Source organism: Macaca mulatta, chromosome 19 (assembly GCF_049350105.2).
Source record: "Macaca mulatta isolate MMU2019108-1 chromosome 19, T2T-MMU8v2.0, whole genome shotgun sequence".
NCBI lineage: Eukaryota > Metazoa > Chordata > Mammalia > Primates > Cercopithecidae > Macaca > Macaca mulatta.
This window is the reverse complement of record NC_133424.1, coordinates 23,992,854-24,010,483: the sequence shown is the minus strand read 5'-3', so window position 1 is coordinate 24,010,483 and position 17,630 is coordinate 23,992,854. Positions and strand designations below refer to the sequence as shown.

Below are 17,630 nucleotides of genomic sequence, written 5' to 3'. Positions count from 1 at the left end.
GTAAACTGGTTTGCATGCAAACTAACAGGAAATGTTTTAATCCAAAAGCTGCCATTATCTCCAAACGTTTTCAGAGAAAATCATCTAGGAGATCACTACAGTTAGGTGACTAAGAATATAAACTGTAGACTAAACTTCAACCACTAAAACATTTCTTTAAAAAATGAGTGATAAATTTCTCCAAATTGTAGTATCAATATAGAAAATAAGTATTATTCCAAATTTACAGCAGTTATTTTATTGTTTTGCAGTCTTTAACATTCACACTTTAAATAGAGGATTTTGCATGGAAATGTAAGTTGTTCTGTAAGTACATCCTAAATAACTAAATTTAAAATTGCTCACTATTAATTCTCTTAAAAATTTAATTTTTATATATATGTTCTAGCAAATTACATATTTGCCACACTTTGTATAAAAGCCTAACATTTTTCTTTTACAAAGAAACACCATGATGATTTAATCCTCTCTTCGGTAGACAATGTATGTCTTTTATGTTAATTAGCCAATCTTAAAGTTATATTTATAAGCAAACTTTCCAGTCAAAACCAATTTTTCAGTGCATTAAAAAATACCAATGTCCTCCTTAAAACCTACAACATGCCGTGTGAAACCACATGGCAGGAAAACAACAGTGAGAAAACTGTAGTCGTAACACAGAAAAAGAAGGTCTGTGATGCATATATGGTTTGAATGCACATAAAAGGATAAAACTTAGATAATTAGGACATGAATGAAGCATTTCTCTTTAAATTCAGCAAGATTCAGCTTTGCAGCCTGGAAAAAATGTTCTCACATGAAGAATAAATGTTATTTCTTTGCAATTGGTATTTTCCATCTCTGACCTGAAGTTACAAACTAACTTTAGCAGGAATATTTATGACTAATTATGGAGCATCTGTTATACACTGAACACCATCATATTTGTTTGCTACATTTATATATAAAAGCATCCACATGACTTATGAAGCTTCCCTAGTACTTACTGAAACAAATTGACTCAATAAATAAAATTTACTTATGTCACTTATAGGAAGTTAAGGGAATAATTAAAGAAAAGTAAGCTTATATAGGGTTCTAGAAGCTAATGGAATGTTTTAACTAAATAAAATGTAATAATACACAAATTGTGGAATTACTTCTAAAAATAATTTTGTGTGCATGATGAAATTTTATAAAAATTATTCTTATAACTACAAATGAGCTCAGATAATAAATACTTCATAAACTATAAAACAAAACAAACAAAAAAAAAAAACAGGAAACAAAAAGATTATGGGTCTAGGCTGGGCATGGTGGCTTACACCTGTAATCCCAGCACTTTGGGAGGCTGAGATGGCTGGATCACCTGAGGTCAGGAGTTCGAGACAAACCTGGCCAATATGGTGAAACCCCATCTCTACGCAAAATGCAAAAATTAGCCAGGTGTGGTGGCACATGCCTGTAATCCAAGTTACTCGGGAGGCTGAGGCAGGAGAATCATTTGAGCCCAGGAGGCGGAGGTTGCAGTGACCCAAGACCATGCTATCGCACTCGAGCCTGGGCAACAAGAAGGAAACTTGGTCTCAGAAAAAAAAAAAAAAAAAAAAGATTATGCGTCTAGAATGAGTATCATGCAAGTAAAAACAGAAAATTTGCATGGAAAGATTCTAAATCATAAGCTATAAGATAGTGTAATAAACTGAATACAAAGCAGAGTATACATTTGCTTTTAGCATTTTTGAGGATTTTTGTTTTCTAGTAAATTAGACATCTTGTTAAAATGCTTTGCTTTGTTTCAATATTGCCCTTTACTTCTGAAAACAGTTACAAACTTATACTCAAACACCCTTGCTCCTTAAACCTAAGTTATATCTTTAGACTAATAGATGTGTATATTTAACTGTATGTAAGTCAAAAGTAAAACTCCATTATGTGCTCTCAGGCAGAGGCCACATGTTCAAAAAATACATAATAAAGTTTCGAAAATTATTCAGGACTCAGGAATATATTGATTTTATTTATGTTTATATATAATTTTTATGATACCATAAGAATAACCATGTAGTCAATAACAATTTAACTGTACAATTTAGAGTAACTAAGACTGTAGAATTGAATTGTTTGTAATACAAAACATAAAAGCCAGAGGTTATAGATACCTTATCACAATGTGATTATTATACATTGTATGACTGTACCAAAATATACCATATATGACATAAATATATACACATATTATGTACACTGAAAAAGAAGAATACTAGAAATGTTAGTCTATTATGTTACCAAATAGTGTATTGTTACCATCTTTTAAATACACCCTTGAGAAAGGTGGAATAGGTTAAAATTAGTGGCATAATAACACTTTGCTGAATGTATAACAGTGTTTAACATGTCATCAATGTTCAATTAAAAAATTAACACACAATTTAAAACTTTAAAACTGTAGTTTTATCACATAAAAGTACAATTAGTAAAATGACATACTAATTATTTTGATTTAATTTTAACTATAAGTAATGGCCGGGTGCGGTGGCTCAAGCCTGTAATCCCAGCACTTTGGGAGGCCGAGACGGGTGGATCACGAGGTCAGGAGATCGAGACCATCCTGGCTAACCCGGTGAAACCCCGTCTCTACTAAAAAATACAAAAAACTAGCCGGGCGAGGTGGCGGGCGCCTGTAGTCTCAGCTACTCGGGAGGCTGAGGCAGGAGAATGGCGTAAACCCGGGAGGCGGAGCTTGCAGTGAGGTGAGATCCGGCCACTGCACTCCAGCCTGGGCCACAGAGCGAGACTCCGTCTCAAAAAAAAAAAAAAAAAAAAAAACTATAAGAACGATTTTCTCTCATAATAATGTATTAGAATATTACTTAGGGCTGGGTGCAGTGGCTAACATCTATAATCACAGCACTTTGGGAAGCCAAAGCAGGCAGATCACTTGAGGTCAAAAGTTCAAGACCAGCCTGGTCAACATGGTGAAACCTTCCTTTACTAAAACACAAAAATTAGTTGGATGTGGTCATGGGTACCTGTAATCTCAGCTACTTGGGAGGCAGAGACAGGAGCATAGCTTGAACCTGGGAGGAAGAGCTTATAATGAGCCGAGATTATGCCACTACACTCCAGCCTGGGCAACAGAACGAGATTCCCTCTCAAAAAAAAAAGAATATTACTCTGAACGCCTACCTCATACATCACTCAATTCTATAAGTTAACCACAAATAGCTTTTCTACTTAGATTTTCATCATGCATCTTACATTTTAATGTCCTCAGTCATCCATAAGAAAGGTAATAAATAATGACCACCTAATAAAAGTCTCCCAAATCTTTGATGCAGAAAGAACTGATCACAGGCTTTTACATCTGAAAACAACAGAAACGAAGAAATAGCATGAAGTAATTAAAGAGTTGAATTCCATCAGTATTCAGTTTCCAAATAAGCTGTTTTTGTTTTTGTTTTTTTTTGTCTTTTGAGACAGAGTCTCGCTCTGTCACCCAGGCTGCAATGCAGTGGCAACATCTCAGCTCACTGCAACTTCTGGCTCCCAGGTTCAAGTGATTCTCATGCCTCAGCCTCCCAAGTAGCTGGGACTACAGGTGTGCACTATCATGCTTCGCTAATATTTGTATTTCTTTTTAGTAGACATGAGGTTTCACCATGTTGGCCAGGCTGGTCTTCAACTCAGGTGATCTGCCCACCTCAGCATCCCAAAGTGTTGGCCTTACAGGTGTAAGCCACTGTGTCTGGCAAAAAAAAAAAATCTATATTTTCAGGACAAAAGTATACTTTAAATGAAATTATAACTCTTCAAAGATCTACTTCTTTTAAAGTTACTTACAAATAATTTTTCTTTTTATCAACTTTAGTTTTGAATTTTTTCCTATACTCAGCAATCTGAGTAAGTGTAATAATGTCTGAAGTTTGAGAGACAGGTATTTCTACTGTGGATTCTCTTTACTTAATTTTGGATTAAATTTTTAAAATATTTACTGTATCTGCAAAAATATATTTTAGTATAAACTTTTGTGTTTTATAATCTGTAGTTTTTTTAAAAATGTTTTTCCAAATTCATTAAATTTGCAGGGTTATTCTTCAATATAAATTCCCTGATGTTGAGCAAAGTTGGAACAACTACCTCAGGGTTTTCCTGTAGTACAAAATGTGTACAATAAAACCTGTGATACAAGTAAAGGTACTACAATCCTCTTTATATTTGTAATGTGTTTCCTCAAAATAAATATTCTTCTGTAATTTAAGGGCTTATATTTTCTGAAAGATCTATTGACACCAATTGCACTTTTGACGCTTTTATTTAGTATGAACTCTCTGATATTGACTAAGATGTGAGAAGATATTAATGATTTTTTTTTTCCAGACAGAGTTTCCCTCTGTTGCCCAGGCTAGTATAAATGCTTTCCTTTGCAAAAAGGCATGAGCATTGGTTAAATGTTTTGCCACATTGTTCACACTAGTTTTCTCCAATATGAGTTATCTTACCTACAATCAAGTGTGAGAGCCATTTAAAGGCTTTGTCACATTCTTCACATTTCTAGGATTTCTCACCAGTATGATTTCTTTTATACTCAGAAAAGTTTCAGGTGTTGCCAAAAGCATTGTCACATCTTTCAGGTTTGTAGTTTCTCTCTAGTATGAATTAGCCTGTGTCTGTTAAGAATTGAGGATCTGTTAGAGGCTTTCCCACATTCTTCACATGTGTATGGTTTCTGTCCAGTATGAGTTGTCTTATATGTGGTAAGCCTTAAGGACTGGTTAAAGGCTTTGCCACATTCCACACAATTGTAGGAATTCCCTCCAGTATGAATTACCTTATGTTTAGTAAGGATTGAGGAAGAGTTAAAAAATCTGCCACGTTCTTCACATTTGTAGGGTTTCTCTTCTGTATAAATTCCCTTATGTTCAGTAAGGGTTGAGAACTAATTGAAAGCTTTGCCACATTTTTCACATTTGTAGGGTTTTTCCTCCCGTATGAATTCTCTTATGAGTAGTAAGGTGTGAGGATTGGTTGAACTCTTTACCACATTCTTCACATTTGTAGAATTTCTTTCCAGTATGAATTTTCTTATGTTTATTGAAGACTGAGACCCAGCTAAAGGCTTTGCCACATTCTTCACATTTGTAGGGTTTCTCTCCAGCATGAATTCTCTTGTGTTCACTAAGGCTTGAGGGCCAGCTGAAGGCTTTTCCACATTCTTCACATTTGTAGGGTTTCTCTCCAGTATGAATTACCTTATGTTTAGTAAGGGTTGAGAAGTTACCATAGGCTTTGCCACATTCTTCCCATTTGTAGGGTTTCTCTCCAGTATGAATTCTCTTATGTTCTGTAAGGTTTGAGGACTGGTTGAAAGCTTTGCCACATTCTTCACATTTGTAGGGTTTCTCTCCAGTATGAATTGTCTTGTGTGCAGTAAGGGTTGAGGCCTTACTAAAGGCTTTGCCACATTCTTCCCATTTGTAGGGTTTCTCTCCAGTATGAATTATCTTATGTTTAGTAAGGGCTGAGAAGTTAACATAGGCTGTGCCACATTCTTCACATTTGTAGGGTTTCTCTCCAGTATGAATTCTCTTATGTTCACTAAGTCTTCAGGACCAGATGAAGGCTTTGCCACATTCTTCACATTTGTAGGGTTTCTCTCCAGTATGAATTACCTTATGTTTAGTAAGGGTTGAGAAGTTACCATAGGCTTTGCCACATTCTTCACATTTGTAGGGTTTCTCTCTAGTATGAATTCTCTTATGTTCCGTAAGTTTTGAGGACCGGTAGAAAGCTTTGCCACATTCTTCACATTTGTAGGGTTTCTCTCCAGTATGAATTCTCTTATGTTCACTAAGTCTTGAGGACCGGTTGAAAGCTTTGCCACATTCTTCACATTTGTAGGGTTTCTCTCCAGCATGACTTCTCTTATGTTCAATAAGGCTTGAGGGCCAGCTGAAGGCTTTTCCACATTCTTCACATTTGTAGGGTTTCTCTCTAGTATGAATTACCTTATCTTTAGTAAGGGTTGAGAAGTTACCATAGGCTTTGCCACATTCTTCACATTTGTAGGGTTTCTCTCCAGTATGAATTCTCTTATGTACCGTAAGGTTTGCGGACCGCTGGAAAACTTTGCCACATTCTTCACATTTGTAGGGTTTCTCTCCAGCATGAATTCTCTTATGTTCAATAAGGCTTGAGGGACAGCTGAAGGCTTTTCCACATTCTTCACATTTGTAGGGTTTCTCTCCAGTATGAATTACCTTATGTTTAGTAAGGGTTGAGAAGTTACCATAGGCTTTGCCACATTCTTCACATTTGTAGGGTTTCTCCCTAGTATGAATTTTCTTATGTTCCGTAAGGTTTGAGGACCGGTTGAAAGCTTTGCCACATTCTTCACATTTGTAGGGTTTCTCTCCAGTATGAATTCTCTTATGTTCACTAAGTTTTGAGGACCGGTAGAAAGCTGTGCCACATTCTTCACATTTGTAGGGTTTCTCTCCAGCATGACTTCTCTTATGTTCAATAAGGCTTGAGGGCCAGCTGAAGGCTTTTCCACATTCTTCACATTTGTAGGGTTTCTCTCCAGTATGAATTACCTTATGTTTAGTAAGGGTTGAGAAGTTACCATAGGCTTTGCCACATTCTTCACATTTGTAGGGTTTCTCTCCAGTATGAATTCTCTTATGTACCATAAGGTTTGCGGACCGCTGGAAAGCTTTGCCACATTCTTCACATTTGTGGGGTTTCTCTCCAGTATGAATTCTCTTATGTACCATAAGACTTGACGACCAGTTGAAAGCTTTGCCACATTCTTCACATTTGTAGGGTTTCTCTCCAGTATGAATTCTCTTATGTGTCACAAGATCTGAGGACAGGTTGAAAGCTTTGCCACATTCTTCACATTTGTAGGGTTTCTCTCCAGCATGAATTACCTTATGCTTGGTAAGGGTTGAGGCCTTACTAAAGGCTTTGCCACATTCTTCACATTTGTAAGGTTTCTCTCCAGTATGAATTCTCTTATAATAAGTAAGGGTTGAGGACCAGTTAAAGACTTTGCCATCTTCTTCACATTTGTAGGAATTCTCTCTGGTATAAATTCTTTTATGTTGACATAGGTGTGAACGCATGCAAAATGATCTGACATATTCCTTACATTTCAAAAGCTTCTGTCTAGTATGCCTTATCTTATGTCTTTTTGAATTTGAACATTTATGAAAGACGTTTACATATTTGCCACATTGAAATACTTTGCTCTGTGTAGTTGTCAAACTCTGGTTCAGCTTATTATAACCTTTTTTGTGCACCTTACACTCATCCACATTGGTACAACCAATTTTTAACTGTAAATTCTCAGGTCCACATTTTTCACATCTTCTCAATATCACTTTTCGGAGAGAATCTTCTATGCCCTGCTCTGGACAAAGGCGTTGAGCAAAATGAGAACATATAACTGAAAAGAAATAAAAATAACAAATTAGTCCACTTATTAGACTCAGATAAATACAGTTTCCAAATCTAACCTATAAAATTATTCAAACTACATAAGTAAGATTACATTGCAATATGACACAGGCCCTAATTCTTCACAGACATATAAATGTAATGAAAACATACAGACCAAAATACATATGTGGATAATTTATACATGAGTTAAGTGTGTACAGTGTCTGAATTAAACCCAATGCAAAGAACCACATAGAAAAAAAGAAAAGTTTGTTACATTTACCCATTACAACTCTTTCTGCTCCTCAGTATTACCTAGTCCCTTCAGAAGTAAATTGTAACTTCTGGCTTTTTTTTAAAGGAAAGTAAAATATTGGCATGTACAATTTAATTTCTGTCTTCTACTGGCCTTTCCACACACTGGTTTCTGTCTCCCATGACATAAATTGCTGAAATCAATGATGGTATACTTTCATTTTGAGTCTGCTGAGACCAAAGGTAAATACACTGCAACAGAGCACTGCAGTGCTGCAGAGACAGAACAGGTGTACCAGGTAATTACTTTTCAGGAGAAACATAATCTCTTTAAACTAAAAGTAAGCACAAAATTTCAGACAACACAAATCTGAAGAACATGTTTGACAGACCCACACAATCTCTAGTCAAGACCATTGCTTTCTGACTATGCCAGGACAAAGCTACATTAATAAATTTTGTGACAGGTAACCTTTTTAAATGTCCAAATCTCAAAGATTACATACAATCTATACAAAATAGGGCAACATAATCCCACCAAAAATATTATTAAAATTTCAGAAAGAAACCACTAAAAATTTATATACTAATTTTTAAAATGGAATAATAATGCATGAAACAGGAACACAAAAGACTATAAAAAGTTAGAAAAATGAGGATAAGAACAAAAATATCTAAATTGTGGTGATAAAAATACAAAAATAAATAATTGAAAGATTCTAAAATTAAGAAAAACTATGTAAAAATAAAAAAGCTCAAAAAGCAAATTACGATACACACAAATACATTTATAACAAAAACATATTTATAATCACAATTTCAATAGTTACAGACAAAAAGAGAATTTTGGGAGCTGCAAGATAAAAGTGATTTGCAAACAGTCTTATGACATGGTTAGACGAATTGCTAACAGGAGGAACCAGTTTAGAGAAGAACATAAATGACCTGATGGAGATGAAAAACACAGCATGAGAACTTCGTGAAGCATGCACAAGTATCAATAGCTGAATCGATAAAGCAGAAGAAAGGAGATCAGAGATTGAAGATCAACTGAATGAAATAAAGCAAGAAGACAAGATTAGAGAAAAAAGAATAAAAAGAAATGAACAAAGCCTCCAAGAAATATGGGACTATGTGAAAAGACCAAATCTACGATTGATTAGGGTACCTGAAAGTGACAGGGAGAATGGAATCAAGTTGGAAAACACTCTTCAAAATATCATCCAGGAGAATGTCCCCAACCTAGCAAGACAGGCCAACATTCAAATTCAGGAAATACAGAGAACACCACAAAGATACTCCTTGAGAAGAGCAACCCCAAGGCACATAATTGCCAGATTCACCAAGGTTGAAATGAAAAAAATGTTGAGGGCAGCCAGAGAGAAAGGTGGGGTTATCCACAAATGGAAGCCCATCAGACTAACAGTGGATCTCTCTGTAGAAACCCTACAAGCCAGAAGAGAGTGGGGAGCCAATATTCAGCATTCTTAAAGAAAGGAATTTTCAACTCAGAATTTCATATCCAGTCAAACTAAGTTTCATAAGTGAAGGAGAAATAAAATCCTTTACAGACAAGCAAATGCTGAGAGACTTTGTCACCACCAGGCCTGCCTTACAACAACTCCTGAAGGAAGCACTAAACACACAAAGGAACAACTGGTACCAGCCCCTGCAAAAACATACCAAATAGTAAAGACCATCGACACTATGAAGAAACTGCATCAACTAATGGGCAAAATAACCAGCTAGCATCATAATGACATAACAATATTAACCTTAAATACAAGGGCTAAATGCTCCAATTAAAAGACACAGACTGGCAAATTGAATAAAGAGTCAAGATCCATCTAAGTGCTGTATTTCAGTCTATATGTGCAAAGACACATATAGACTCAAAATAAATGGATGGAGGAATATTTACCAAGCAAATGGAAAGAAAAAAAAAAATCCGGGGTTGCAATCCCAGTCTCTGATAAAACAGACGTTAAACCAATAAAGATCAAAAGAGACAAAGATGGGCATTACATAATGGTAAAGGGGTCAATGCAACAACAAGAGATAACTATCCTAAATATATATGCACCCAATACAGGAGCACCTAGAATCATAAAGCAAGTTCTTAGGGACCTACAAAGAGACATAGATTCCCACACTATAACAGTGGGAGACTTTAACATCCCACTGTCAATATTAGCCTTATCAATGAGACAGAATGCTAATAAGGATATTCAGGATGTGAACTCAACTCTGGACCAAGCAGACCTAATAGACATCTACAGAACTCTTTGGCACAAATCAACAGAATACACATTCTTCTCAGCACCACATCGCACTTATTGTAAAACTGACCACATAATTGGAAGCAAAACACTCCTCAACAAATGTAAAAGAATGGAAATCATAACAGTCTCTCAGACCACTGAAATCAAATTAGAACTCAGGATTAAGAAACTCACTAAAAATCGCACAACTACATGGAAACTGAACAACCTGCTCCTGAATGACTACAGGGTCAATAATTAAATGAAAGTAGAACTTAAAAAGTTCTTTGAAACCAATGAGAACAAAGACACAAAATACCAGAATCTCTGGGACTATGACAAAGCAATGTCTAGAGGAAAATTTACAGCACTAAATGCCCACAAGAGAAAGCAAGAAAGATCTAAAATAGACATGCTAAAATCACAATTAAAAGAACTAGAGAAGCAAGAACAAACAAATTCAAACCCAGCAGAACATAACAAATAACTAAGAGCAGAACAGAAGGAGAGAGCGACAAAAAAAAAAAAAAAAAAAAAAAAAAACCCTCAAAAAATAAAAATAAAATAAATCCTGAAGAGGCCAATAACAAGTTCTGAAACTGAGGCAGTAATTATTAGCCTACCAATAGAAAATGTCCAGAACCTGATGGATTCACAGCTGAACTCTGCCAGAGGTACAAAGACGAGCTGACCTATTCTTTCTGAAACTATTCCAAACAATAGAAAAAGAGGGAAGCCTCCCTAACTCATTTTATGAGGCCAGCATCATCCTGATACAAAAACCTGGCAGAGACACAACAACAGCAAAAAAATTTCAAGCCAATATCCCTGATGAACATGGATGTAAAAATCCTCAATAAAATACTGGCAAACTGAATACAGCAGCACATCAAAAAGCTTATCTACCATGATCAAGTTGGCTTCATCCCTGGGATGCAAGGGTGGTTCAACATAGGCAAATCAATAAACATAATCCATCACATAAACAGAACCAATGACAAAAACCACATGATTATCTCAATAGATGCAGAAAAGGCCTTCGATAAATTTCAACACCCCATTCGTTCTAAAAACTCAATAAACTAGGTATTGATGGAACGTATCTCAAAATAATAAGGGCTATTTATGACAAACCCACAGACAATATCATACTGAATGGGCAAAAACCAGAAGCATTCCCTTTGAAAACCTGCACAAGACAAGGAGGTGAGGAGGATTAACTTAACTTGGAAGTGCTATGTCCGGTGAACGATTTAATGTACTATGTACTGTAAATGAACAATAGGTTAGTTGATATTCGGGTTGTGATGCTTGAGCTTTGAGTCTTGTTGTTATGTGTTACAGTTGATTGATCTATTAGAGTGCTTGCTTGTAAGCATGTTGTGGGACTGTGTTTAGTAAGTATGTAAGAATATGTGCTATGTACAGTTAAACATAAATAGTACTATATAGTATTCATGTTGGCTAACAGTAATGCACGATTTACATAAAAGTTTATTGAAATGTTTAATACTTAAGTTGCATTTAAAGCTTGCATACCATAAAAGACAGAAAGTAGTTCAAGTTAGAATGCCAGTTTTGGGTGTTGGTGGTGAAGTTAAGTACTTTCTTTCTGAGTTGCCCTAGGGAGAAGTTTTCCATTTTCAGTTTACAAGACTGGTGTATTTATTTATACTACGGGGGCAGGTTCATTTGAGCAGGTTGTTTTCAATTAGGGAGGCAAGTGATATTAAGACTAGAATTGTGGTGAAATGTATTACGGATGCTACTTGTCCAATAGTCATAAAGGGTTGGCTTATTGGTTGACTTCCGATTCAGGTAAGAGTTAGTAGAATTGTGATTAGGAGTCAAAATAGGAACTGGCTGCGTGGGCGGAATGCCATACTTTGTTGTTTGGATTTGTGGAGAGTGGGTATGAATAATAAGATAAGGATTGATAGGAGGAGTGCTAACACCCCTCCTAGTTTATTAGGAATGGATCGTAGAATTGCATATGGGAATAAGAAGTATCATTCTGGTTTAATGTGTGGAGGCGTGCTTAGGGGGTTGGCTGGGATGTAGTTGTTTGGATCGCTTAGAAGGTCAGGCGTGAATAATACTAATGTTATTAAGGTTGTGGAAAAGAGGGCTAGGCCTAGGATGTCCTTAATTGTGTAGTAGGGGTGGAAGTCAATTTTATCGGAGTGAGAGGAAATTCCGCAGGGATTATTTGATCCTGTTTCGTGTAGAAATAATAGGTGTAGAGTAGTAAAGGCTGTGATAATGAAAGGTAGGATAAAGTGAACGGTAAAGAATCGTGTGAGGGTGGGGTTTTCAATAGAATATCCACCTCAAACTCATTGGACGAGATTGGTTCCGATGTATGGGATTGCTGATAGTAGGTTTGTAATTACGGTGGTGCCTCAGAATGATATTTGGCCTCATGGGAGCACATAGCCCATGAAGGCTGTTGCTATGGTTATGAGTAGAAGTGTGATGCCAGTGTTTCAAGTTTCTGTGAGAAGAAAGGAGCCGTAGTAGAGACCTCGGCCTACATGTAGAAAAAGGCAGATGAAGAGTATGGAGGCACAGTTGGCGTGGAGGTAGCGAAGGATTCAGCCATTATTTACCTCTCGGACGATGTGTGCGATTGAGGAGAAGGCGGAGGAAGTGTCTGGTGAGTAGTGTATTGCTAGGAATAGTCCTGTAATAATTTGTAGAATTAGGCAGGTTGCAAGAAGTGAGCCGAAGTTTCATCATATAGAAATGTTAGGTGGGGTGGGTAGGTCAATGAAGGTGTGGTTAATTATTTTTAGGATTGGGTGGGATTTGCGTATTGGGGTCGTTAATGTTTTTGTAGTTGAAGTACAACGATGGTTTTTCATATCATTGGTCATGGTTGGAGTCCACGTGAGAACAATGACATATATTTTATTTTTGTTAAACGTATTATTAGTTATGGGGTTTGTGGAGTTTTCTTCTAAACCCTCTCCTATTTATGGAGGGTTGGCATTGTTAGTGGTATAGTTGGTTGTGTGATTATTTTGAATTGTGGGGGAGCGTATATGGGTTTAATGATGTTTTTAGTTTATTTGGGGGGTATGATAGTTGTTTTTGGGTATACTATGGCGATGGCTATTAAGGAGTATCCTGAAACATGGGGATCGGGGCTTGAGGTTTTTGTGAGTTTTCTGGTAGGATTAGCGATGGAGGTGGGTTTAATTTTATGAGTTACAGATTTTGATGATTTAGTGGTGGTGGTTAACTTTAATAGTATGGGGGATTGGGTGATTTTTGAGGGTGAGGGGTCGGGGTTAGTTCGAGGGGATTCTATTGGTGCAGGTGCTTTGTATGACTATGGACGTTGATTGGTAGTGGTTACTGGTTGAACGTTGTTTGTTGGTGTATACATTATTATTGAGATTACTCGGGGTAATAGATTATGTTATTAGGAATAAAGTTAGAATGAGGGGAATAAGAAAGGAGAGGGAGTAAAGTTTGATTATGCCTTTTTGGGTGGTTGTGATGGTGGAGATGGTAGTGTGGATATGTGAAATTGTTTTGGTTATAGATTTTTCCAGTCAGGTTAAGTCTAGTAAGAGGAAGGATAGGTTTTGGCTTATAAGTAGATTTTGGTAGGAGGTTATATGGTGAATTGTGATAGGGTAATATCCTAATATGTTGGAGAATTTAAATGTGTGTGATGGCATGTTTATTTTAAGTTTGTTGGTTATAAGGGCAAGGTCTAGGGCTACTAGAAAGCCCAGGGTGGTTAGATATAGGGCTGAGAGTTTTAGATGGTGAGGTATTGTTGGTTGGGGGAGTGAAGTAGGGGAGATATCGTTGGTGATAAGAAATCCTGCTAGTATATTGCCGATAGTGAGGCGTTTGATTGGTTTTAATAAGGTGGGGTCGTTCTCGTTAATACAGATTGAGGTTGGGAAGCGGGGTTGTCCTGTTAGGGTTATAAAGATAGTTCGGGTGCTGTAAGCGCTAGTTAGGGATGTGGCAATGAGAGTGATAGATAGGGCTCAGGCATTGGTATACGACATGTTTGCGGTTTTGATGATGAGGTCTTTGGAGTAGAAGCCTGTGAGGTAGGGTATGCCTGCACGTGCTAAGTTGCCAATAAATAGGGAGGTTGAAGTAAGGGGTATTGTTTTAAATAACCCTCCTATTTTTCGAATGTCTTGTTCGTTGTTTAGGTTATGAATAATGGATCCAGAGCAGATGAATAATATAGCTTTGAAGAAGGCATGGGTGCAGATATGTAGAAACGCTAGGTATGGTTGGTTGATGCCGATAGCAACTATTATGAGGCCCAGTTGGCTTGAGGTGGAAAAGGCTACGATTTTTTTAATATCGTTTTGTGTTAGGGCGCAAACTGCTATGAATATGGTGGTAATGGCTCCTAGGCACAATGTAAGGCTTTGGATTAATGTATTATTTTCTATTAGAGGGTGGAACGGATGAGCAGGAATACTCCGGCGACAACTATCGTGCTGGAGTGGAGTAGAGCTGAGACTGGTGTTGGGCCTTCTATGGTGGAAGGTAGTCAAGGGTGAAGACCAAATTGGGCTGATTTTCCTGTTGCTGCCAGGAGAATACCTATTAGTGGGAGAAGATTTGGGTTGGGGTTTAGGATAAACATTTGTTGAAAGTCTCATGAGTTGTAATGTAGGATGAACCATGTTATGCTTAGGATAAAGCCGATATCGCCAATACAGTTGTATAAGATTGCCTGAGTGGCTGCTGTGTTGGCTTCTATTCGAGCATACCATCAGCTAATTAATAAGAAGGATATAATTCCTATGCCTTCTCAGCCAATGAAAAGTTGAAAGAGGTTGTTGGCAGTGATTAAAATTAGTATGGTGATGAGAAATGTGAGAAGGTACTTAAAGAATTGATTAATGTTTGGGTCTGAACTTATATATCATAGTGAGAATTCTATAATAGATCAAGTAATGAATAGTGCAATTGGGATAAATATTATGGAGAAGTAATCAAATTTGAAGCTTAGTGTTAATTCTAATGTTTGGATTGTTATTCAATGTCAGTTTGAGATAATTGCTTCTTGGTCCAGGAGAATATACAAGATTATGGGGAGATGGCTAATGGTGAAAGAATATATCATAGTTGTTTTTACGTAGTATGGGTTTAGGTGCTTTTTGTTGGGATTAATAAAGGTAATAGCAATTGGTAGAATTAGAGTGGTTAGGATTGTTATGGTAATGGAGGTGTACATGGTTGTTACTTTTATTTGGAGTTGCACCGATGTTTTTGGTTCCTAAGGCCAATGGATAACTGTAATCCTTTAAAAGTTGGGAAAGCCGTATTTATTAAAAACGGAGACATGGGTTAGCAGCCCTTGCTAGCTTTCTCGGTAAATAAGAAGTGGCAGGCCTCTATGGTTAGATCCACAATCTAATGTTTTGGCTAAACTATATTTACAGGAGGTGAAAACTAGAATAACATTAGGGTTAAGGGACAGGAGTATAATAGGGGAAAGGTGTATGAATATTAGTATGCTTTCTCGTATAAAGGAAGGTTTTATATTAGTAGTGTGATATGTAAGTATTCCTCGTTGTGTTGTGGTAAATATATAGAGGGAGTAGAGGGCTGTAATTAGCATATTAAGTCCTGTAAGCGTAATGGTGATGTATGATCAGGAGAATGAGGTTATTATTACAAGGAGTTCTCCTACTAGGTTAATAGTAGGGGGTAGGGCGATGTTGGTAAGGTTTGCTGCAAATCATCAAAAGGTTATTAATGGAAATAGTATTTGGAGTCCTCGGGAAAGTAGTATAATGCGGCTGTGGGTTCGTTCATAGTTTGAGTTTGCTAGGCAAAATAATATGGATGAGGTGAGTCCGTGGGTGATTATAAGAACAGTTGCACCAATGAAGCTTCAGGGGGTTTGAATGAGGGAGGCTATGATTACTAGGACTATGTGGCTTATGGAGGAGTATGCGATGAGTGATTTTAGGTCTGTCTGTCGAAGACAGGTAGAGCTTGTTATGATTATGCCCCATAGGGATAGTATAAGGAAGGGGTAGGTTATATGTTCTGTTGTAGGGTTAAGGATAGAGGTGAGTCGTATCATGCCGTAGCCACCTAGTTTTAGGAGTACTGCGGCAAGGACTATTGATCCAGCAATGGGGGCTTCAACATGGGCTTTGGGGAGTCATAAGTGTAAGCCGTACAGGGGCATTTTTACTATGAAGGCTATTATGCATGCTAGTCAGGTAAGATTGTGGGACCAAGTGGTTGTTAGTTTTTGAGCCATGAGCATGAGTAGCATGATGTTTAGTGAACCCAAACTATTATAGGTATAGATTAACATAATGAGTAGGGGGAGAGAGCCAGTTAGTGTATAGAATAGGAAATATGTGCCTGCGTTAAGGCGTTCTGCTTGGCTGCCTCATCGGATGATGATGATTAGGGTAGAAATGAGACTGGTTTCGAATGGAATATAAAATATGAATAGTTCTGTGGCTATGAATGTTAGAATTAGAGAGATTTGTAGGAAAATTAACATGGAGAGAGAGAATTTTTTCGTGAGGGGGATTCATTATGTAAGTGATATTGGCTTGCTGTAATCATAAGGGGCAGGAGTCAGGCAGTTAATATTAGGAGAGGTGTCGTTAGAGGGTCGGAAGATAAATGGATTGAGTAGTTGAGGAGATTGTTGCTGGTTTGGTTGAAAAATAATAAGGGGATAATACTGATGGTTAGGCTATGTACGGTAAGGTTAATTCAGATTATGCTATTTTTGGAAAATCACGTTGTTGGTAGTAGTATAATTGTGGGGATAACTATTTTTAATAATGAAGTAAATTTAGGTTGTGGATATAGTCTAGACCATATGTGTTAGAGATTGAGATTAGTAGGGCAAGACCGACTGCTGCTTCGCAAGCAGCAAATACTAGTAGGGCGATGGGTATAATGTTAGCTAGTAAGGAGTGCATGTTTAAAGCTATAAGAGTACTTATAATAAACAGTGATGATAATATTCCTTCTAGGCATAATAGGGAGGATATTAGATGTGAGCGATAGGTTAACATACCTAGGAGTGAGATTATAAATGCTAGTGTAACACTTATATAGATGAAAGGCATTTGGTTAGTATGGTTATCATAATCTAATGAGTCGAAATCATTTGTTTTGTTTAAACTACTTACCAATTCAGTTCAATCCAGTCCTTTTTGAGTTCATTCGTAGGCTAGGCTTAGGGTTAGGACAATAATTAGTGTAACTGATGATTTAAGCATGGTTGGAAGATCTGTTGTTTGGAGAGCTCATGGTAGGGGTAGTAGTAGGGCAATTTCTAGGTCAAATAGTAGGAAGGTAATGGCGACTAAGAAAAATTTTATGGAGAAGGGAATGCGGGCAGGGTTTAGTGGGTCAAAGCCACATTCGTAAGGATCGGTTTTTTCTGCATAAGAGTTCAGCTGGGGTAGTCAGAATATGATAATTATTAGTAGGAGGGTCAGAAGGGTATTAATTGTCAGTGCTAATGCTAGGTTAATTACTCTTTTTCGAATAGTATCGAAACTAGCTGATTGGAAGTCAACTGTACTAATTATACTAAAAGAGTAGGATCCTCATCAGTAGATAGAGATATAAAGGAATAATCAGACCACATCTACAAAGTGTCAATATCAAGCAGCGGCTTCGAATCCAAAATGGTGGTTTGATGTGAAGTGGTATAAT

The 17,630-nt window shown here is 37.0% G+C and overlaps 1 protein-coding gene across 1 annotated transcript in view; it reads right to left on the bottom strand.

Moving 5' to 3' along the window:
- Positions 4,610-17,630, bottom strand: part of LOC144336629 (uncharacterized) — a 29,050-nt gene continuing 16,029 nt past the window's right edge. The window contains exons 3-4 of the mRNA XM_077977100.1: positions 6,182-7,429; positions 4,610-4,677 (exon numbers count right to left, since the gene is read on the bottom strand). Of these exons, the coding sequence (XP_077833226.1) occupies positions 4,610-4,677; positions 6,182-7,429 (1,316 nt within the window). The remainder of the gene's footprint in view (positions 4,678-6,181; positions 7,430-17,630) is intronic.